General features: G+C 50.8%; 1 protein-coding gene across 1 annotated transcript in view; it reads left to right on the forward strand.

Annotated features, from left to right (window-relative positions):
* PSMA3 (proteasome 20S subunit alpha 3) overlaps positions 1-22,914 on the forward strand; it is a 221,780-nt gene that overhangs the window by 41,304 nt on the left and 157,562 nt on the right. Inside the window, exon 4 of the mRNA XM_086937983.1 lies at positions 13,557-13,658. Coding sequence (XP_086794109.1) covers positions 13,557-13,658 — 102 coding nt within the window. The remainder of the gene's footprint in view (positions 1-13,556; positions 13,659-22,914) is intronic.

Raw genomic sequence — 22,914 nt, forward strand, 5'->3', positions numbered from 1 at the left:
CCTTAATTCTCTCACAAACTGTTGAAGCATCCTCCAGGTCAGTGATATTTGCGGGCACTTCTGGTAACTCGTTGACCGAACCAAACACAAAAGTTACAGGTCGTAGAGAGTCTTCTATGACTTGTGTTTCTTGAAAGGTTATAGATACTTGACCCCTTCTTTTTGTGTATCGGACCTCACCGGAGGTCCCGGAAATGCTTGTCTAGTGTTAGGGTCCGAGTGTGACAACTCCTTTCTTTTTTCCTCTGCCTCCATTGTAAATGGATGAACTTTACCCCCACCCCCTCCAGGGAAAGATTTAAGGCTTTGGGACCAAATCGGTGGCAAGGGTTTTTCTTTTAAAGGTATTGACAATCTCCTGTGCTGGGTTTGAATTCATAATTGGTATAGCATCTTTTTGGGCCAGAGGGCTATCTTCTAAGGGGGAAATCAGTCCCTTATGTGGCATTACATCGGGAAAATGTGAGGGCTGTTCAAGTGTGGTTAAAGCACTGGAAATCGCCAGCTGGCTTTGGTAAAAACCTACTTTAGTTCCTTGGGGGCACGATACTTCAAAAGACAACCTTTCTGAAGTGCTTGTGTTGATATTCGGACTGTTGTCTCCCTTTCCGCTTGATTATTAAGTAGAGCCATTCTGTCTGCAGTCCAGATCCATGTTTTTTAATCTTTCTATTAAGGTTAACTTGTTCAGGTAGGAACAGCACTTTACTAATATCCTCAAACTCACAGTGGGACTCGCATGCCACATGTCACAACATTAATTGTGGAGAGGTGTGGCTCACTGGTTAGAGGCGGCAGACCCGAGTGCAGAGAACGGCCCGGGACCAGGGTTCGATTCCCGACGCGGCAGGGTCTTGGATCAGGATCAGCGGACTGATAATTCTCGCATCGGTGCCTACTCCGACCAGGGAGCACACTCGGCAACTCTGGGCATTAGCTTGCCTCATCTCCACAACGGCCCCACACAAACGCCGGGGATGCCTGGTTTCACCTTGGAGACCCCCAGGAGGGACTATCTCACAGGGAAAGCCAGGACGGGTTCCCCAGCGGTCTATAGCGCTACGAGGCCTCCGGGTAGCAGTGCGCTTTATAAGACACAACAATTTACAACAACAATTTACAACAATAATTAATGTAGGATACCTCCCATATCTACCACTCCTGATGTGCCTGCATTCGAGCTCCTTTTGCTATTTCAATACCTCCAGGCTCCCCTTCCGATATCTGAGGAACTGGTGCATATACCTCCACTGTGTGTGTTCAATTTGCCCCATATTTGATACCATTTTTTCGGGCACCCTTTCATTGAGTACAGAGTTATTTGTGTTATCATACAGGAGTCCATATCCCTCTCCCAATCCTGGAGTGTCTGTGTGATCTGCGCCCCCCCCCTCCCTGTGTCGTACTATATTTCGTTTTGCGATCATCATCCCCAATGTAGCCCATATCTGCTCTTTCCGTCTTCGGTCAGTCTCCTCCCAAATGTTAAGGAGACACAGCTTTGGTTGTAGCTCTTCGCTTTCCCCACTGACTCTGGCCACGCTTTCCCCACTGACTCTGGCCACTTCACCCATTACTTCCCTCCAATACTGCTGGATCGATGGGCAGATCCACACTAAATTGTAGAAGGGACCCTCTTGCCGATAATTTCGCTTGCACTGCATGGTCATCCCCCTCCCCATTTTGACTAGTGTGGTTTTGGAGAGGTAAACTCTATATAAGATCTTAAGTTGTATTAGTCTAAATCTCGCTGCGATAGCAACCTCTCTAGGGGGCCAGAGGGCTGCCTGCCAGTCCTTATCTTTGAGCTCAACCTACATCTCTATGCCATTGAGCCCGGAGTTTCTGGAGAGGTCCGGGGACTTTTGATAGGTTAGGGATATTGCTTTGCATTCCATGTAATATTCTAATGGAGAAGTTTATGGGAGATTACTTTCTGGCGGGATGGCCGCCCTTAAGGTGTGTTTAAGCTGCAAGTATCTGCAGACTTCTGTTGGGGCCATTGCATACTTAGACTATAGCTCCTCAAAAGGTATAACTCCCCCTGTTTTCACATATCTCCGATTGTCGAGATACCTATGAGGTCGCATCTGGCAAAACCTTGCAAAGTGTGGAGCCCTCCCAGTTCCTTGCTATCCCATAACCGGGTGCTTTGCGTCAGGATGTTAGACCATCCCAGCCTTTTGTTTACCTTGTGCCATAGTGTAATTGAATGTGCGGTTGGTCCGGTCACAGCACTTCCTTTTGGTTTTGTATACAGTGCTCTTGTATATCCCCAGTCTCATAATTAACCTGTCTATTCTATATACCGGTTCATCGTGCGGTCGGTGGACCCATTGATTTATTACCGTCAACTAGGCTGCCCAATAATATGTTTCGAGATTAGGTAGTGTGACGCCCCCGTCATACCATAGCCCGAGTCAGTTTCGATTCCGCTATCCGCTGAGGTTTTCCATACCATAATAGATCCCATATCTCCCACTTGACAGCCGTAAAAATGTTTGGGATATTAGGAACTGGTGTTCTGTAGCGCGTATAGGAAGCGCAGTAATGCCATCATATTATAAAGAGCTGCTCGGCCCAGCAACGACAACAACAACTTTCTCCAAAGTTAGACATTGGTCCGGAGGCGGGTCAGCAGGGCTTGCATATTCTGGGCATAGATTAACTCTGGGTCTGATGTCACAAATATGCCACGGTACCGAAATACCTCTCTCGTCACGGTCCCTTCGTAGCCCTCTGGTAGAGTCTGTGATGGACCATTTAGTATATACATGATGGATTTCAACCAATTAATTGAGTACTCTGTGTTCGCCTAAATTCTTAAGTGTCGTAGAGAGGCGGCATATATTAGAATGTTGTCAGTGTACAATGTTATACAATCTTCCCATCCCTCCACCCAGCTCAGACCCCCCCGTATCAGATGGTCTCCCCTAACCCACACCGCTAGTGGTTCGAGGACTAGAATAGAAGCGGCGACCAGGGGCAACCCTGCTGAGTCCCCTTTTGCAGCATAAACGCTGATGAGGTTCTCCCATTCACCTTATGAACATCAGAGTGGCCAGATGCACACCAACAAACTCCCAAATTTTAATCAAGCTTAACATCTTTCAGAACTGTGAAGGCGTGCATGATTGATTCGCACTCCGTCCAATTGCGCAACAATATAACTGAACACGAAGGAACTGCGTTATGGTTCCCATTCAAGCTGCACAGCCATGTAACTGAATGAATCCAGTCAATCAAATCCTCTTAACTTAATGTTCAGTTTATCCTTATTATTACTCAGTTGCTTTTGCACCTTTCTTTTTTCTTTTTTCCTCGACTTCTTCAAATCATTTTATCCATTCACATACAACGCAAAGCTGTTCGCATAAACACAGGAGAAGTTGTTCTCCCATTCACCTCCACCTGTGCTATGGGTCCGGAATACAGGAGTTTGATCGATGCCTGATATTTGGGACGAAACCCATCTTTTCCAACACTGCGAAAAAGTAGGTCCATTCCACTGTGTCTAACGAATGCCATGCTTGCGTCGAGGAACATTATCACTGCCTTGTCTCTGATTTTATCTTTCCTACTGAGTACCCTAAGGAGGGGGAGTAGGTGTTGCGCTGTATTTCTTCCCATCTCGAAGCCCGATTGGTTCGGGTGAATCAGGTGAGAAATGTGATGTATAAGTCTAGAAGCCAGGATTATGGCAAGTATTTTGATGTGGCACTTAGGAGTGAGATGAGGCGGTAGGAGTAACAATGATCCAGCGGCTTGCCAGGTTTGTGTAAGACCACTATCATGGCGAGTCGCTGCTCCGGTGGTAGCTCACCGCTTAACACACTTTCTGAATACATTTGTAGTAAGTATTGTGCCACTTGGGGTGCCACTACTTTGTACAATTCAATTGGGATACCGTTTAGACCCATAGCCTTTCCGGACTGGATATTTAAGATGGTGGAGGAGATTTCCTCGATCGTGAAGTCATTATCTAAGTCTGATTTAGCTTCTTGGGTGAGGATCGGAGTGGCAGATCCGCCAGCACAGCTCTAGCGTCTTCTGCTGTGGCTGTTGGGATCTCCGTATAGATCGAGGCATAATATTGGGAAAATTCATCCGCAATTTCTTGAGGATCACTCCAAATCCCTCCCGAATCGGTGGTGATCACGTGTACCCATCTACGCGCCCTTTCCCCTTCTCTCGAGCTAGGCCAATAGTTTCCCAGCTATATCCCCATGCTCATATATCCTATCTCTTGTTTTCTATTAGTTTGGCTCTAGTCATTTCCCTCGCCAGTTCTCTGTACTCCAGCCTTTTTCATTGCAAGGTATGTGCTATCTCATCGGAGGTACTGTTGACCAGTTGGTTCTCTCACTGTAGTGTGTTTCTCTCTATCGTCTCTGACAGCTCTATTTCCCTTTTTATGCCCTACTATGAGGGAAAGTCCTTCTACCTTTATAACAGCCTTGTATGCTCCCCACAGGACCCATGCCGAATTCACGGAGCCCTCATTCTCCTCAGTGATTTTTAGTGGCTTGGGTTAGCCCTGTTCGGATTTTGGCTTCCTTTAAGCTCCATGGGTGCAAGGATGTACTACGTTGGGTATTTCGAGTTCCTGTCGAGTAGCAGGACCAGAGGGGGGGGGGGAAGGGGGGATGATCCGGTATTCCTCTTGCCAACTGATGTCTCTAAAATTACAGATCCCGTCCGCATGTGATATAATAAAGCCTATGCGGGAGTGGCTATTATGTGCTCCTGAGTAGTATGTGAATTGCTTCTCTTGCGGATTTTGTGTACTCCATACATCCGCCAGGCCCATTGCTCCCACAGAGTCCGACAGTGGCGTGGGGCACCTAGGCTGCGCTCTGGGAGGGAGTCTATCCTAAAGACCGTCTAGTGTCTTATTAAAGTGTTCACCAAGGAGTAGTTCACCATTAGGCAGTCTGAGGAGAAATTTGCCTAATTCAGGGGGAGCGATATTATGCAGTGCCGGTGGTATATATATCCCAAAACTATATTAATCGGTCTCTCCTCCCATCTGCCCGTTAGTGAAGCAAATCTACCCTGCTCATCCGTCACTTTATTTTCCACTATGAAGGGGAACTGCTTTGTTAACCGCACCCCCACCCCTCTAGATGCAGTTGTAAATCCGGCATGCACAGCTAAAGTACATCTCTGTCTAGTGCCCTGTATGTGTTTCTAACCAAGTGTTTCCTGTAGGAGAGCCACGTCTGATAAATGGTGCTTAATGCATTGAAGCACCAGCCCTCTTTTCAGCTTATCCCCCAACCCATTGACATTCCATGAGAGAAACTTCAACGGAGGCGTGATAACTTTGTCACTCATACCTGTGAGAAGATCAAAAGTTCACCTTCCAGTCAAGATATCTGGGTTAAATTAATCACTCCTTTGCTCATTGTGCCACCCCAGTTTAGACTCAACCATATGCAAATCAGTCTTGACCCTGCTCCTCGTGGGAACAGTCCAGCATGAACTCCCAAGCCAGGTTCTCCCTTGACCAGAAACCAGTATTCTGCGACCGGGTTCGGTGCCTCACCCCTCATCGGCCAGGCTAGCCTTAATCTAGTGGAACAGTGAGCCCGGGTCCCATGTCTAGGCATACCTGGCGCGCTTGGCACAAGAAAGCAAAAGCCACACAAATGATGGACAGAATGCAGAACAAATCAAACATTCTCCCCCTATCAAGATCGGAGTTAAATCAATTATTTCTTTGCTCACTGTGCCACCCCAGTTGAGACCCAGTCATATGCAAATCAGTCTTGACCCTGCTCCTCATAGGAACAGTCCAGTCCAAACTGCCAGTCCAGGTCCTCCCTGGACCAGAAACCAGCATTCTGGGACTGGTTTCAGTGCCTCACCCCATATCAGCCAGGCTAGCTTGAATCTAAGGTTACAGTGAGCCTGGGATCCACGTCTGGGTGTTAGACGGACCGGGAGGGTCGGCCGAGATTACGGGGAGAGGTCTCCAGGGAGAGCAGTCTCCAACGACTGTACAGACAAGTAACTTCCCCCCCACAGACGGACACCACACAAGGATGAAGGTTAACGAGACTTTATATGCAATTCTTAGGTTACGATGGTATGATACAAGGAGGTCTGGACTCAGGGGTCCCCTCGGTTCTGATCTCTGGCTGAGGAAAAGGGTAGCGGGACAGTCTTAGTTACCAATGAGTACAAAATAGCTCTCAATCCTCGAGCTCGGCGTTCTAGATGATCGGGCCGTGGAGGAGCCAAGCAGGTCCCGAGATGGATGAAGGAAGGACGACGGTCCGCGGCGGAGCCTGCAGGTCCCGGTGAAAGATGACGGTTACAACGGTCCGCGGCCACGCCAGCAGGTCCCGACGACGATGAAAGATGAAGGTTACGACGGCTGTGGCAGCGCCGACAGGCAGGACGATGGTGCACAGGACAGAGCTACGGCAGCGCCAGTAGTCCGTCCAGGATGAGTTCCTCTTTACGTCTCTCGACTCCAAGATACAACTGCCTTCCTGCTCTGGAGCTGCCCCAGTTATAGGGCTGGTGTGCTTTGATGTCCGGACCCTCGCACTTGGAGGTCGGGAGGTCCGGGATGAGGGAGTCCAGACACCCAGCAGGGGGGTGGAGCCAGCGCCCGGGGAGGCGATGGGCGAGCGGCACTGGGCGGGGGAGAGCCATCGGCACCTCTTTCTCCCATTGACTTGCCAAGTAGCCCGCTCACCTCCTGGGTGGAGGGTGGTGCCGGAATGTCTGAGGCCGGGCTAGGCCCAGGGTTGAGGTCGATCGGGGGCCAGGCGGCCTCGTGGTGAAGTGTCCAAGATGGCGGCCCGGGCTGGGCGCGTGGGCCGGCAGAGGATCGGACCCACGAGGTTAACATGTTCGAGGGCAGGGGTCCCTGAGGGGACGGAGGACGTGCAATGGTGGTGTGTGGTCCTTGCGTGACTGGGCTCGGGCCTGGTTGAGCCGGGGGAGAGCGGCCCTTCATGTGGCCTGTCCAACATGCGTCCCCCCCAGCTGAAGGCGGGGAGAGTTACCCATCCTCTTGGGGACTCTCCTCGTCGAGGCGGAAAAACCGGGACAGGCCATCCGCGTTGGCGTGGTCTGACCCAGGCCGGTGTTCGACTGTGAAGTCCATACCTTGCAAGGAGATGGACCAGCATAGCAATTTTGGGTTTTCCCCCCGCATATGCATCAACCACTGCAGGGGTCGGTGGTCAGTCTGTACCCGAAAGTGGGTGCCAAAAAGGTAGGGCCGGAGTTTCTTGAGGGCCCATACCACAGCGAAGGCTTCCCTCTCTATGGTGCTCCAGCGTTGCTCCCGTGGTAGGAGTCTCCGGCTGATGAAGGCCACCGGTTGATCAAGGCCTTCGGTGTTCACTTGAGACAGGACTGCCCCAATGCCCTGGTCGGAGGCGTCCGTCTGGACGACGAACTCCCGGCTGTAGTCTGGGGCCTGGAGCACAGGAGCGGAACACATGGCGGCCTTCAACTGTTCGAATGCCACTTGACACTCTGGGGTCCAGTTCACCTTCTTGGGCTGATTCTTTGACGTGAGCTCGGTGAGAGGCCCCACTATGGTACCATAGTCTTTCACGAACCTTCGGTAGTAGCCCGTGAGGCCCAGGAAGGCTCGCACCTCGGTTTGGGTGATAGGGGGCTGCCAGTTCTGGATGGCGGCAATTTTCAGCTGTAGAGGGGCCACTAGGCCGCTTCCCACCTGGTGTCCGAGGTAGGTCACAGACCCTTGTCCAATTTGGCACTTGCTGGCCTTGATCGTAAGGCCAGCTCGCTGAAGGGCTTGCAGCACTGCTCGGAGGTGGTGGAGGTGCTCGGTCCAATGGTGGCTGTACACAGCGATGTCGTCCAGGTAGGCGGCGCTGAACTCTTCGAGCCCCGCCAGGACCTGATTGACGAGCCGTTGGAAAGTCGCTGGGGCATTTTTCATGCCGAAGGGCATGACCGTAAAATGATAGTGGCCATCGGGGGTGGAGAAGGCAGAACGTTCTTGTGCTCGGGGTGTGAGGCCGATCTGCCAATAACCTGCTGTCAGGTCGAAGATGCTGAGGTAGCGGGCAGCTCCCATTCGGTCGACCAGTTCATCTGCCCGGGGGATGGGATGTGCGTCCGTTCTGGTGACTTCATTCAGGCCCCGGTAGTCGACGCAGAACCGGAGTTCTGGTGTGGTTCCGGGGGCGGCTGCTTTGGGGACTAGTACGACCGGGCTGGCCCATGGACTGTCTGAGGGCTCGATGACCCCGAGCGTGAGCATCTTAGCTACTTCTGCCTGGATGCAGGCCCGTACCCGATCAGGTACGCGGTAGGCCCGGTGGCGGATAGGAGGGCTGTCTCCGGTGTCCACATCGTGCACACACCAGGAAGTGACACCTGGGGTGAGGGAGAACAGACTGGCGAACCGTGACAGGAGGGCTTGGCACTCTTGGCGTTGTTCTCTGGTGAGGGTCTCCGAGAGTCGGACCCCATCCACGGAGCCGTCTTGCTCCTGGGTCCGCAAGAGGTCAGGGAGAGGCTCGGAGTCGTCTTCAACCCCATTGTCTGTGGCCATCAGTAGGCTGAGTTCTGTTCGTGCAAAGTGGGGCTTCAGTCGGTTGGTGTGGAGGACTCGGAGTGGATTCCGGGAGGACTCCATATCGATCAGATAGGTGGCAGGACCCTTGCGCTCGATTACTTTGAAGGGTCCCGTCCATTTGTCTTGGAGAGCGCATGGCTCTGTGGGGGACATTACCCATACCTGTTGCCCCGGCTCGAATTCAATGGATGAGGCGTTCTGGTCATACCATTTCTTCATGTCCTCTTGACTGGCCTCTAGGTTGGTTTTTGCTAGGTCTCTGAACCGCCGGGACTGGTTGCGGAGGGTGAGGAGGTACCGGAAGACATCTGGAGGACTCTTGGCCGGAGGCATCTCCCAGCCTTCTTTGATCAGGCTGAGCGGCCCCCGCACTGGGTGCCCATATAGCAGTTCGAATGGGCTGAAGCCTAGGGACTTCTGTGGGACCTCCCGGTAGGCGAAGAGGAGGCACGGCAGCAGCACGTCCCACTGGCGACGGAGGGGCTCTTCCAATCCCCCGATCATCCCTTTTAGCGTGCGATTGAACCGCTCAACAAGTCCGTTTCCTTGGGGGTGATAGGGGGTCGTGAAGCGGTAGGTGACCCCACACTGTTGCCAGAGGGACTTCATGTATTTAGAGATAAAGTTCGTGCCTCTGTCGCTGACGACTTCTCGGGGGAACCCCACACGGGAGAAGATCCCCATCAGGGCCCGGCCGACCACTGGGGCTGTCACGGTCCGGAGAGGAATAGCCTCAGGGTAGCGGGTGGCGTGGTCCACTAGTACCAGGATGAAGCGATGGCCTTGTCTTGTACGCGGGTCCAGGGGTCCCACAATGTCTATTCCGACCCTCTCAAATGGGGTCGTGACTACTGGAAAGGGTTGCAGGGGGGCCTTTAGTTTGCGGCCGCTCTTTCCACTAGCTTGGCACGTGGGGCAAGATCGGCAATGCTGGTGCACATCGTTTCTCATTTTGGGCCAGAAGAAGTGGGTCACTAGGCGGCTGTAAGTTTTATCCTGTCCCAGGTGCCCTGCCAGGGGGACATCGTGGGCCAGATTCAGCAGGAAGTCTCTAAAGCGGAGGGGCACTACTAGTACTCGGTTGGCCCCCAGCTCGGCGATTCGTTGCTCGCTGTACAACAGATCATTGTCCCAGTAGACCCAATGAGTTCCGGAGGTATCCCCTGCGCTTTGGGCGAGCGCTTGTTGTCGGAGTCCCTCGAGGGAGGGACAGGTCTTCTGTTCCCGACGAAATTGTTCTTGTGTGGGTCCCCCTTCTTGAGCCCACTGGTCAAGGTTAGCGAGGTCGGAAGGTTGAGCAAGTTCGAGGGGGATGTCATGGTCGGGGGTCTCGGCTGGGGCGACCGGAGGCGGTGGCGCCGGCCATTCTGGTTCTTCCGGGTGATGGTTGGCACGGGCGGCCATGGACCGGGTGGTGACGCACGCCCAGTCCGGGACGCCCAACATCCCCAAGTGTTCTTTTCGCTCCACGGCTGCCCACGGGGAGCTTTCCAGGTCATTTCCGAGGAGGCAGTCCACGGGGGCGTCGTCTCGGACCGTCACTTTCAACATGCCGGAGACCCCTCCCCACTCAAAGGGGACGCAGGCCATCCGACACAGACTTTCCGAGTTGTCGGCTGATCGTACAGGGCAGAGAATGTTCGGTAGATATTGTTCTGGGGTCACCAGATGACAGCGGACGGCTGTCACACTGGCCCCGGTGTCCCGAAGGGCTTCGGCCCGTTGTCCATTGATGCTCACCCATTGGCTGTACTTCTGGGTGTTAGCGGGTAGGGGGACCCGCGGGACCATGTCTCTTCCCCCTAAGCACGCGAGAGTCATGGCGGCTGGCTCCCACTCTTGATACTCTTGCTCGTCTGTTTCTTGTTCCTCGGAGATCTGTTCTTCCCCTAGTGCCGCGGCGGCCACATGGCGGGGTTTTGGACTCTGATACTGCGGGCAGCTTGGGTCGTTTGCATAGTGGCCGACTCGTTGGCATCGGTGACATGTAACATTGGCTCTGTACCCCGGTCGCGCCGGGGTGCTGCCCCGGTTGGCCGGGGGGGTGGTGCTGGTAGCGGGGGCGGCCGGAGTGTTGTCTCTTCCTCGTCCTTGGCCCCCTCCTCCTCCTCTGGGTCGGTGGTGACCATTGTTGTTCCGGTTCTGCTCGTAGGACCCATTCCGGCCCACTCTGGTGATCTCCCACCGGTCAGCTTCGGCTGCGAGCTGCCGGGGATCGGTTAACTTGCTGTCGAGGAGGTGTTGGCGTAGTTCAATGAAGCAATTGTTGGACAGATGCTCCCATACCATCAGATTGAACAGCTGCTCGTAGGTCGTGACGTTGTTCCCTCTGATCCAGCCTTCGAAGGCTCGGCTAAAGTACGTTACATAGTCCACCCAAGTTGTACCCGGGATGCGTGTGCAGTCTCGGAACCTCTGACGGTACATCTCGGGCGTGAGGCCATAGCGGGTGAGGAGGGCCGCTTTCATATGGTCGTAGGAGGTCATCTGGTGGTCTGGGAGCTGTAACAGGGTATCGCGACCCTCATTGAGGAATTTGCCCCATAGGCCGGCTCCCCAATCGTTTCTATCGATCCGGTGTGCAGTCATCGCGATTTCATAGGCCTTAAACCATTGCTGGATGTCGTCTTCTCGAAAATATTCTCGGACAACATCCTTGGGGATGTGTACTTTTTTCTCCGTGGTCCCTGGGGTGTGTGGTCTGTCGGGCACCCCTAACTCTTTATTCTGCTTGCGCAGGTTGATCTCGGCTAGGTTCCGTTCGTGCTCGTACGCTAGTTTCTTTTCCTCGAGCTCCCTTTGCCTCTGTTTCTCCTCTCTTTCTTCTCGGAGACGCAGGTGCTCTAAGTTTATTTTTTGTTCGGCCAACTTGAGTTCTACGTCCATCTTGAGTCGGGCCATTTCTAGTTCGTGTAGTCGGGTTTTTTCTCTTTCTTGGATCTCGTCTTGCGAGAGACTGGTTCTTTGCCCCTCCGGGGCCGTGTTGGTCTTTTTCGCGGTGCTTTGCTCAGGGGCTTCGACATCCCCGGTCTCTGCCCAAGATTCTAGGGCATGCTTAAAATCGTCCTTGGTGCTTAGTCCGGTGGTAGCGATACCTAGTTCGATGCAGAACTGCTTTAGTTCACGATGGCTGTACTCCTCTAGTTTTTCCATTTGGAACTTCTCAGTTGATCCGCTCTCTTTAGTTGTCATTGTGGTTCGTTGTGGGGTGAGCTACTCTCTGTACGTTATGCGGTGATTCGGATCGCGCCGCTGGCCACCAATGTTAGACGGACCGGGAGGGTCGGCCGAGATTACGGGGAGAGGTCTCCAGGGAGAGCCGTCTCCAACGACTGTACAGACAAGTAACTTCCCCCCCACAGACGGACACCACACAAGGATGAAGGTTAACGAGACTTTATATGCAATTCTTAGGTTACGATGGTATGATACAAGGAGGTCTGGACTCAGGGGTCCCCTCGGTTCTGATCTCTGGCTGAGGAAAAGGGTAGCGGGACAGTCTTAGTTACCAATGAGTACAAAATAGCTCTCAATCCTCGAGCTCGGCGTTCTAGATGATCGGGCCGTGGAGGAGCCAAGCAGGTCCCGAGATGGATGAAGGAAGGACGACGGTCCGCGGCGGAGCCTGCAGGTCCCGGTGAAAGATGACGGTTACAACGGTCCGCGGCCACGCCAGCAGGTCCCGACGACGATGAAAGATGAAGGTTACGACGGCTGTGGCAGCGCCAACAGGCAGGACGATGGTGCACAGGACAGAGCTACGGCAGCGCCAGTAGTCCGTCCAGGATGAGTTCCTCTTTACGTCTCTCGACTCCAAGATACAACTGCCTTCCTGCTCTGGAGCTGCCCCAGTTATAGGGCTGGTGTGCTTTGATGTCCGGACCCTCGCACTTGGAGGTCGGGAGGTCCGGGATGAGGGAGTCCAGACACCCAGCAGGGGGGTGGAGCCAGCGCCCGGGGAGGCGATGGGCGAGCGGCACTGGGCGGGGGAGAGCCATCGGCACCTCTTTCTCCCATTGACTTGCCAAGTAGCCCGCTCACCTCCTGGGTGGAGGGTGGTGCCGGAATGTCTGAGGCCGGGCTAGGCCCAGGGTTGAGGTCGATCGGGGGCCAGGCGGCCTCGTGGTGAAGTGTCCAAGATGGCGGCCCGGGCTGGGCGCGTGGGCCGGCAGAGGATCGGACCCACGAGGTTAACATGTTCGAGGGCAGGGGTCCCTGAGGGGACGGAGGACGTGCAATGGTGGTGTGTGGTCCTTGCGTGACTGGGCTCGGGCCTGGTTGAGCCGGGGGAGAGCGGCCCTTCATGTGGCCTGTCCAACACTGGGCATGGTGAGCCAAAGAACAATGGATTTAAAACAGATCTCTTGACTGGGGGTGAATGTTTAATAGTTCTGCATTCCATCCATCACTTGTGTGTCTTTTATATTCTAGGGCATATCACCTGTGCATGATTTTGCTGATGTCATAAGACTGTATGCCTTAGCCCAAACCTGCAATGCAAAAAAAAGAATCGTTTTCTCCCAAAAATAAGTACTGTAAAACTACAAATAGAAGGCTACCTTCTCAACAAGACCTCTTACCCTCTCCTAAAGTGAAAGTGCACTTCACGTAAGTTGACAATCCATAAACACTGCAAAGTATGATTTTAAAAATCGGAGACCTGTTTGTCTTTGACCTTCAATGTAGGTATAATGTGAGGCATAAGTACCTACAAGATTGATGTTTTTCTGGACAATGCTTTTGATTTGTGGAAACGAAAAAACAGTGTATTCTTAGACATTTTGCACAACCATCCCTTCTACCTGTTCTTTGATTCTAAAACATCATCCCTCAAAGTGCCGTAGCAGACCTTGTTGGATTTCTAAATGGAAATGTGTTTTTCACACACATCATAGACCGTGTGGTTTGTTCCAATATGTTGTTTGATTACAGGTCTTTTGAAAGGTACAATTATACGTTGCCATGGATTGTTTCATTTCAGGCAGTAGCTGGCCTCCTGGCAGATGCTCGTTCTTTGGCTGACATTGCAAGAGAAGAAGCTTCTAACTTTAGATCAAGTTACGGCTATGACATCCCGTTAAAGGTGAGCTGCCTGGGTTTCCATTAGATTGCATGCATTTCATCATTTAGCCTTCTAGCTGAATATCAAGGAATGTGATTTCATATCAATAAAATCTATATTTCAGGGTTTTGAAAAATTAAAGGAACTGTTGTCCATCAGCTACAATGGTGTTTGGTCTTCAGCCTTTTTGTAATTCAGTATAGTTTTCTACGCAAGGAGCTCATCCTCCTGGCAGATTTAGATCTAGATCTTTGGTCCTCATGAAAAAATTTAATTATCGTGCACTCTTTATTCCTGTGATAAGTTTGGTACCTTCACTCTGAATTTGCGTGCCTCCCTGGTGCGTATGCTGTCCGTCATACATGTATAATCCAAGCAATAGGCTTTGTGAACAAATAGTCCTAAATCCAAATTAACCCTGGTTGAATAATCTCTTTATAGATGCCATTCATGCAATCGTATTAAGAAACCATGAACAAAAGCAAAATAAATAGGGTCCAACTAACTTACTTATTCTGTGTTGTACACATAACCTGATATGAAAATCTGAAAAAAGCTATAGTGATGTCATTAATCACTGTTGCTAAAGAAACCTTTTAACTGTACATAGTTCCAAAATCAGTCCGAATGATGATGCTGTGACCTACCTACTTACTGTAAAACCTCTGTGTAATTCATACGGCGCACCTGCACTCAGACTCAACTTCACTGCATAACAAAAAATAATGACAAAGTAGCAATCAAACCCTTTCATCAGTGCAACAGTATCTATGATCTATTTAGAAGAGACTCTGCGTGAATTCCCTCGTACTTGTATTTGTACAAGCTGTCTCCATATCTCTGTTGCACGTTTCGATTGTCATGACTAACTCGCCCATGTTTAAACCACGTGAAGACGGCATTTTCTGCAATAGTCCTCAATACAGGACTGCACAATTGAACTTCTAAATTCCCAACCACAATCGCCATTTTTAAATGTGTGGGGCTTCGAAAGCAACTCTGAATCTAACTCTAACAATATCGCTACCCGGATTATAATGGGTCTTGTATAATCACAACCAGATGCAGAAAAAAATCACACTTAATAGGTATATACTCATGTGTGTACACTGGCTAATGCGTAGTTAAATTCTGCTATAATCCGGAATGGTTTACTGTTCATAGAGCTCTATAACCATCACAAGCCACCAGTGAAAATAAAATTAAAAATAACACCAGGAACAGAAGTGATGACCCATATCACCTAGTGAATAGGAAATAGTGAAAAATTAGTTTATAGACTACCCAATTTTTTCTTATGAATGAAATACTTATCTGCTTCTGTCTTGGAATAATATGGTATATGACACTTAATGATGTGTGTATTACATTATATGAAACTACTCATGTTGATTTTATCATTTAAAACTTTTGGAAATATTGCGTCAAATCATTTTATCCAATGCACTTCTCTTTGTGACAACCTGAGAATGATTGCATCCAGTGATAATTTGTACTGATTCTATTATTTGAAACCATAACTGGCATATAGTATGTCTGTATTCCGACCAATGTAAGGCTAAATTGGAATTGACGTTTTGGTTACGAATCTTACTGTTGTGTTCTATTACACGAATAATGATTTTCCTTTCTGTTTTGCCAATACATAACATTTCGCATGGACATTTAGTGCTGTAAATCACGTTCTGCGAGTTATAATTCATTGAGTGACGAAGTTTTACAATCTCTCTTGATCTGGGGTGCGTGGTAGTGTTTCCAGTAATAACATTGTTGCAAAGAATGCAGATATGACATTTTTTGGTTCCCGCCTCTTGTGTATTTGTAGGTGTATTAGTCGTGGTTAATAATTCTTTCAAATTCTTTGTTCTGGTATACGCGTATTATGGTTTTGGATTGAATAACCCTTTCAATTCTGATTCATTAAGCAATAATTCCCATCTTTGATTTATTATCTTTTTGATGGCAGATGACTTTGTGGAATATTTTGATACAAGCACTAATCGGTTTGGTTTGTGTTGTTTTTGTAACCAATGTTTTCGATCCATTTTCATAACCTTTTCCTCAGTATTTTTGAGTATTTTGGAAGGGAAACCTCTTTCCAGGTATCTTTGTTAAAACTCTTGAATGGAGTTTTTACATGTTCCTGGATCCGAAGATATCCTCTTAATTCTTAAAAATTGAGAAAATTGTGGATTTGTTAGTTCTTTGGTCCTTGCCATCACTTTGTAGCTCTTGGCACAAGATCACCCGAACTACCATGAGAGCTGAGCCTTTTAGGTACATGCCAATCCACACGTAGCTGTGAATGAAGCACTAACACAGTGGACGCTAGAGTGCAGCAGAGAGCAGCAAACGGGAAACACGAGGAGAGAGAAGCGGCGGCTCCAGCGATCCTGCGGTGGCGGGACTTTGAATCGACTGTGAACCGTAGAGAGGAGGTGAGAAGCGGTGGTTCTGGCGACTCTGAAATCACGATTGAGCACCACGGGAAAAACTGTGTGCTAGTGCCACGGGTGCCGTGAGTGCTCCGCAAGTGCTCTGCAAGTGCCGAGAGAGCCGTGGGTGCCACAGGTGTGACGTGTGCTCCTGAGTCTCTCACCTGAGCCCCCGCTCATAGTCGTGAGACCCTCCTGATCCTCCTGATCTGCCGGCCAGAAAAGCAACAACTCGAGCATTTTAGAAAGGCTAAATAACCCTAAGCAGCCAAGCAACCCAATTGAATAATTAAATAAACAAAACTCCACAAGAAGACTTATCTTGGCCATCGAGTGTCCGTGGTATTGCCGAGCTGCAGAGTGAGACCTGTGGAGACACAGAGCTCCCACATTCCGCATTACCAGATTATCAGCTTACCCGCCATTAGTACCGTCACCGATCCTCGACGGCTGCTGTTTCTGGTGCCTATCAGTGCATGCCCTACTGCCATTGCGTCCCACTGCCGCGCCACGCCGTGTTGTGAGGTGGTTAGCGCCCCGGCGGCTTGGTGGTTTTGGCGGTTAGGGGCTGGGCGTGCAGGCAGTAAGCAGACTGGCTGGGGAGGTGGACAGGTGTATTGCTGGTCTACGGGACTGTGGGACACTGAGGGACGCTGTCGGTGAGCTTGTGTAAGGTCCACTGGTTCTCTGCGCTGCTAGGCGGCGACGACCGAGGTGGGTTAAAGCACCCACTGATCAATCAGGGGGGGAAGGAGCCCCGGTGCCTGCTGGATGTGGTGAGGAACCTTCAGTTTATCCTCAGATTTGCTGCTGTTACAGCACTATACAATAAACAATACAATATAACTTAAATATAAGTAAAACACACAAAATACATGTACAACACCGGACTTTCAATTGCAAATGGCCTATGAGGTGTGAGGTCCCTCTCTGGAAAGCCTTTTAACCAGCATAAGTTCTTTTGAAAGCCTCTAACCTGTCTTCAGTGATATATCTAGCATTTTGTATGCCAAAACTGCTATTTAAAAAAATATTTACCAGTGGCAGTAGCTGCGATGGAGCATTTTTGAAAAAGGGGGAACACTTGTTGAGGATTTGTTGAGCATTCACCCAGGCCTAATATTGGTTGTACAATTCCATATGGTTGTATAAAGGTACTGCTGATTGGTTGGTCGGTCTGTTTTCGGTTTGTTTTCCTCGGAGTTTGATTGTTACCTCGTACTTCATCTTATAAACGCCTTCAAAAAGCAATGCGCTCTGGGAAGGCCATCAGCTCCCCCAGCACGTAGATCACGTAAATCTAAAGCTCCAAGCATATTAAAAAAAGCCAAAGCGCAACCTAAAGAGCTGAGTCAGACACTTATATCACCAATTGCAAGAATGTTTGAAAAAAGTACAAAAATTCCTCAAACATTTGGTTTTCTAAAGGATCCAACTGGAGTTTTGATGTCAATACAAAGTGATCCAGCAATAGGAAACTTAGACACCTTTCATACCTATTATTAATAATCAGAAAATCATGACTCCACAATTTGAACTAAAACAAGGCTTGGAGATAATAACTAATGGTGACATTGAACCTAATAAACTGGCTAAATTAGTAAACCAAACACCTACGAAAGCCACTAACCAGGACCCAATGTGTATAAGGGATCTACAGGAAGAGGACACTACAGTGAACACTATAGAGAAAATAAAAACTGAGATCTCACATGTTGATCACTCCACAGAACCAGGTATAGTAACCATGTCATCTAGGATGCTTATAGAGGTTAACGTCGAAATAAGGAAAAATACTGCCCAAAGTTTGGTACCGTTAATTAACCGCATCATTGCTACAGCACATTCCCGTGCTGTGCTGCAATTTTAAAAATCCCTTGTTATGTGACAAGGTTAAACGCACCGCGCAGGTAACACCCATGACGAGTTGACCTTGTCACAAGCATCGAAGGGGTTAATAACCATAACATATCTGATGATTCTCCACAGAAAAGTCTTTTTAGGAAAAAGGAAATTGCTTCACCTACACTGGAAATACCTATGTTATCATACAAGGAACAATGGCAAAAGTGGTCACAGGAATAGATCTTAAACTAGCTGACCTTAATTGTTTGATAACCAGAGCTCAAGCAGATCAATCCAGTCCAATAATCAACAAACTAACAACCATACCAGAAGTTATTAGTACTATATTAAAGGATGTTAAGGCAACTCTCAAAAGGGATCAAAGTTGAAAAATAAATGATAATGAAGGTATAAGTTGTAAAGCTGAAATTAAACACATTAAAAAGGGTTACCTTCTTAGTCTCCTACCCTCAGATCCACCGTGTCATCACAGAGATCCGCACGCCGGACGGCAACCCCCAGACGTCCTCCGGGGCTATAGCAGGAGCCTTCGCCGACTTCTACACCCATCTCTATACGGCGCGCCCACCCGACGCGTCCCTGTCTACCCTCCTGAGCAGAACCGGCGTCCGGATACCCTCCCTTACCCCGGAGGATGCAGAGGCCCTGGAGAAGCCCTTCACACAGGGGGAAGTCCTGGAGGCTATCCCTCTTCTGAATAGTGGCAAGACGCCCGGTCCGGACGGATTCCCTCAGGAGTTCTATGCAGCCTTCCGAGACACTCTGGCCCCCCCACCTGATGGCTCTCTTCCATCGCGTGCTGGAGAAGGGCTCCTTCACTCATCCCCCCCCCCCCCCCGTCGGACCTGACCACTATTGTGGTCATCCCCAATACCCATCCGCCCTCCGTGAACTGCGCAGACTTCTGCCCTATTTCCCTTATAAACACCGAAATCAAGCTCTTTGCCACCATACTGGCCCAGCGGCTCAAACCCCTCCTGAGGGATGTGGTCCCTCCGGATCAATGTGGCTTCATGCCGGCCAGAGGTACCCGCCACTGCATCCGCCGCCTCCATCTGGCTCTGGCCCATCGCTCCCGCCTCACTCCCTATCTGGCCCGCCTCTTTCTCGATTTTGAGAAAGCTTTCGATACGGTGGGCTGGGATTATCTACAAGACGTCCTGGAGGAGATGGGCTTCGGCCTGCAGTTCCACAGCTATGTTGGGGTCCTTTATCCGAGCCTCAGGGCCCAAGTGTTGTTCAATGGGACGCTCTCGGAGGCATTCCCGATACGTATGGGTACGCGGCAGGGGTTCCCCCTATCTCTACTCCTGTTCGCGTTAGCGATGGAGCCCTTGGCGACCCTCGTCCGGCACGACCGCCTCGTTCCGGGGTGGACCTGGAATGAGCGTCACATAGACAAAATAGCCCTCCACGCCGACGACGTGCTCCTATATTTGGCGGACCCGGCAACCTCGAGACCTAGGTGTCTGCAGATCCTTTTGGTCTTCGAACAAGTCTCCGGCCTCCGGCTCAATGCGGCGAAGTCCACCCTGGTCCCGTTGCATCCCTCCCGGGATTGCTTTGACTGGCAGTCCTCCATCCCCCATAGACATCACTCGGTTAAGTACTTGGGGATATGGGTGACTCAATTGCCGGAGCTGGAATGGGCACTGAATGTGACACCCTTAGTTACCCGAATGTGCTCTGACCTGAAGAAATGGCAATCTCCCCCTCAACCCCCTGGGACGGAGTGCACTATTCAAAATGATGGTCCTCCCCCGTTTCCTATACATTCTACAGAATACTTCCATCCCCCGTTCCTGGTTCCAGGAGGTTCCTCTGGAGTGGCGGACGTTCGCCTATCTCCCTCGCACACAGCCACATTCCCCCCCTTTGACGAGGGCCTAGGGGTGACTCATCTCTACCTCTACTACCTTGCCACCAAGCCGATCGTCCTCCACGACTGGTATGCAGGCGGCTGGTCTGATCCGGCATATCAGGTGGAACTGGGGAAGACTGACTTTCCTCAGCTCCAAGCGTTCCTCTACGGTTGCCCTGTCCCGCAAACCATGGCCCCAATTACCCGGGCGGTCTTGCTGGCCTGGCGTACAGGATGGGACCGCAAACTTACCCGCCAGATGCCACTCTGGCATGGGAATTGGCTCCGGGAGGTCTCGTCCCTTGGAGGGTTTTGGCGTTGGGATCTCATTGGGGTGTCGGTGCTCGGGGACATTTAGGTGGGGGGCCATATGCGAGCCTTCGCTGACTTAAAGCAGCGCCACGCCCTTACTCACGCCCAACACTTTTGATATTTGCAGCTGTGCCACGCCCTGCTTGCACACCTTCCCGCGCCTACCACCCTTCCAGAGTTTAGCCCGCTAGAAGCCCAAGTGATGATGGGGGACCTGGGAAGGGGAGGAGTGTCCCGCATTTACCGTGCCCTAGTCAACAATAGCCCCTCAGGAGGGTTGGGTGGGACCCCTGGAGGAGGCTGATAGGAGAGATGCCCTGATGTCCCCGCGTACCCTGACCACTTCCTCCAAGTTGCGGCTGGTGCAAACATACTACCTACACACGTCCTACCTCACTCCAGAGAGGCTTTTTCGAGCCCGCTTGCGACCCTCCCCAGATTGCCCCAGATGTGGGCAGTCCCCAGCAGACTTCTATCATATGGTGTGGATGTGCCCCGGCCTCGTGAAGTTTTGGAGGGGGGTGGAGAGAGAACTTTCACAGGCTCTGGGCTGGGAGGTCCCTCACGACCCGTTCGGCACACACTTCGGGAGCTGTCAGCGACGGTCCCCCAGAGCCCCAGGGGCTGAAATTGGCAGCATCCTGCAGCGGAATCTGTAGCGCGTTATTTGAAGGCGCTTACCTGACTCTTCGCCCGCGGGAACGTCCTCGGCCCGGCTCCGGGAAGCTCTTGAGGCCGCGAGCTAAGATGGCTGCTGCCGATCGGCTTTGAGCCCCAGAACCTGCGGAGGTCAGTAGATAACGCCGCCACTGGACTTCAGCTTCCCTTCTCCAGCTCTCACGCTTGAGGTGAGGCAACCACCAGCTCATCAGCAGATCATCAGTGAGCGCTGCCTGCTCTCCTACGAGGTGCACACCTGACAGCGCTGCCTCACGGCCCACCTGCCGGACTTTAAGATGGCGGCGCCTTAGAGCCTGCGATCTATTGCGGACGTATGACGTTTGAAGGGCCCCTGTAATAGCAGCAGACACCCAAAGCTGAAGCAGACATCCTGCGCTCCATGCACCTTTCTGACGCATGCTGGATTGAGTACCGAGCTGGGCCCCTGATAGTGGCGAGCTTTTTTATACTTCAGCCTGACCCCAAAATGGCGGCGATGTGTATATGACGAAAATCATCTCTCGAGTCTAAGCGTGCTGTTTAATGTGAGATGAGAGCGTGTTCAATTTTGGATATTGTAGCCTGGCAATCTGTTAAGATCTTTTTAGAGTGGGACTGCTCAAAGTATCTGTTTCCTCATCGTAGTTCTATATCTGACTTTAAAATGCAGACATGCGAGGAAAATGAAAATCGAGTAACTCTGCTGGGGGCGCAGTCCATTGCCTGTTAGCTGCGTGATCATTTTCAAGAGGGTGCCTGAGAAGGAACGGACCCACTTTTAGAATGATTCAAAGCTGATCCATGGAAACTTACACCAAACTAGCAGCGTTTTCCGCGGGCTATACTACCCATTTCTCCGGTTGGACCCCCGCAACTGTAATTCGCTTAGCCCTGTTCATTTGACCTGCCCTCTTCTTCCTCCTGATTTTATGACGATCCTCCATCTACCTGTGTGGCCCGTCCGTCCGCTACCCCTCCCTGCTCTACTCTTCTCCACTTTCCTGCTAATGACCTCTGCCCTCACCTGTCCTAGCCCCCACCCTGTTTATCTACGAATTTTCCCTCGTCAAGTGAGATCTAGCTATTTTGTTCTTATGCCCGATGGAGCTACCTATTTTAGCTATAGGGGATTTCCCTCCTTGGATGTCACCTACCCAGTCGGTCTTTAGCCAGACTTCCTTGCATCTCTCCTGCCGTCTCTTCCCACATCCTCCCTCCATTTATGTCTCTCCTTCCATCCTCTCTCTAAGTATTGAGACTGAACTATTTTGTCCTAGCCCTACCCTGTTTATCTACGAATTTTCCCTCGTCAAGTGAGATCTAGCTATTTTGTTCTGATGCCCGAAGGAGCTACATGGCTTAGCTATAGGGGAGATTGACCGTGGATTCCCTCCTTGGTCGTCACCTACCCAGTCGGTCTTTAGACAGACTTCCTCTTGTCTCTCCTTGTTGTCTTTTCTCTTTTTCCTCCCTTTCCCACCTCCCCCGCTCCCTCCAATGCTGTTCTCTCTCCTATCTCTCCTCTCCTAATGTATTGCCTTTTATTTTGGATGGATTGTGTAATTGTTATCTTGTCCGATACATTGTTGATCCTCATGTATGGCGCTCTGATACCTTTTGGGTCTAGCCAACCTCACTTTCCCTCCTCCCCTCCCCCCCACTACTTTCTCGCTCCTCTCTCTCCTCCCCTAATGTATTGCTGACTGTTTGATATAATGTTTACTTATTTGATCTTTTCCTATATATTGTTGAACCAGATTGTTGCCCTCCTTTTTGTCTCTCCTGCTGTCTCCTACCACATCCACCCTCTATTTATGTCTCTCCTTCCCTCCTCTCTCAATGTATTGAGACTAAACTATTTTGTCTGACGCCCGATGGAGCTACTTAGTTAAGCTATAGGGGAGATGGGTTGTGGATTCCCTCCTTGGTCGTAACTACCCAGTCGGTCTTTAGACAGACTTCTTTCCGTCTCTCCTCATTGTCTCGTTCCTAGCTCCTTTCCCCTCTCCCCCAAATTCTCTCCCCTTGCCCGCCACTCTGCCTACCCCCTGTCCTTTGTGCCGTTTGACTAAGTACTCCTTCTCCCCTTCTTGGGGAAAGATCCAATATTTATTCTCTGGAGTCTCAGCGAACCCGCTGAGTG

The sequence above is a fragment of the Lissotriton vulgaris genome, chromosome 9, assembly GCF_964263255.1.
Source record: "Lissotriton vulgaris chromosome 9, aLisVul1.2, whole genome shotgun sequence".
NCBI lineage: Eukaryota > Metazoa > Chordata > Amphibia > Caudata > Salamandridae > Lissotriton > Lissotriton vulgaris.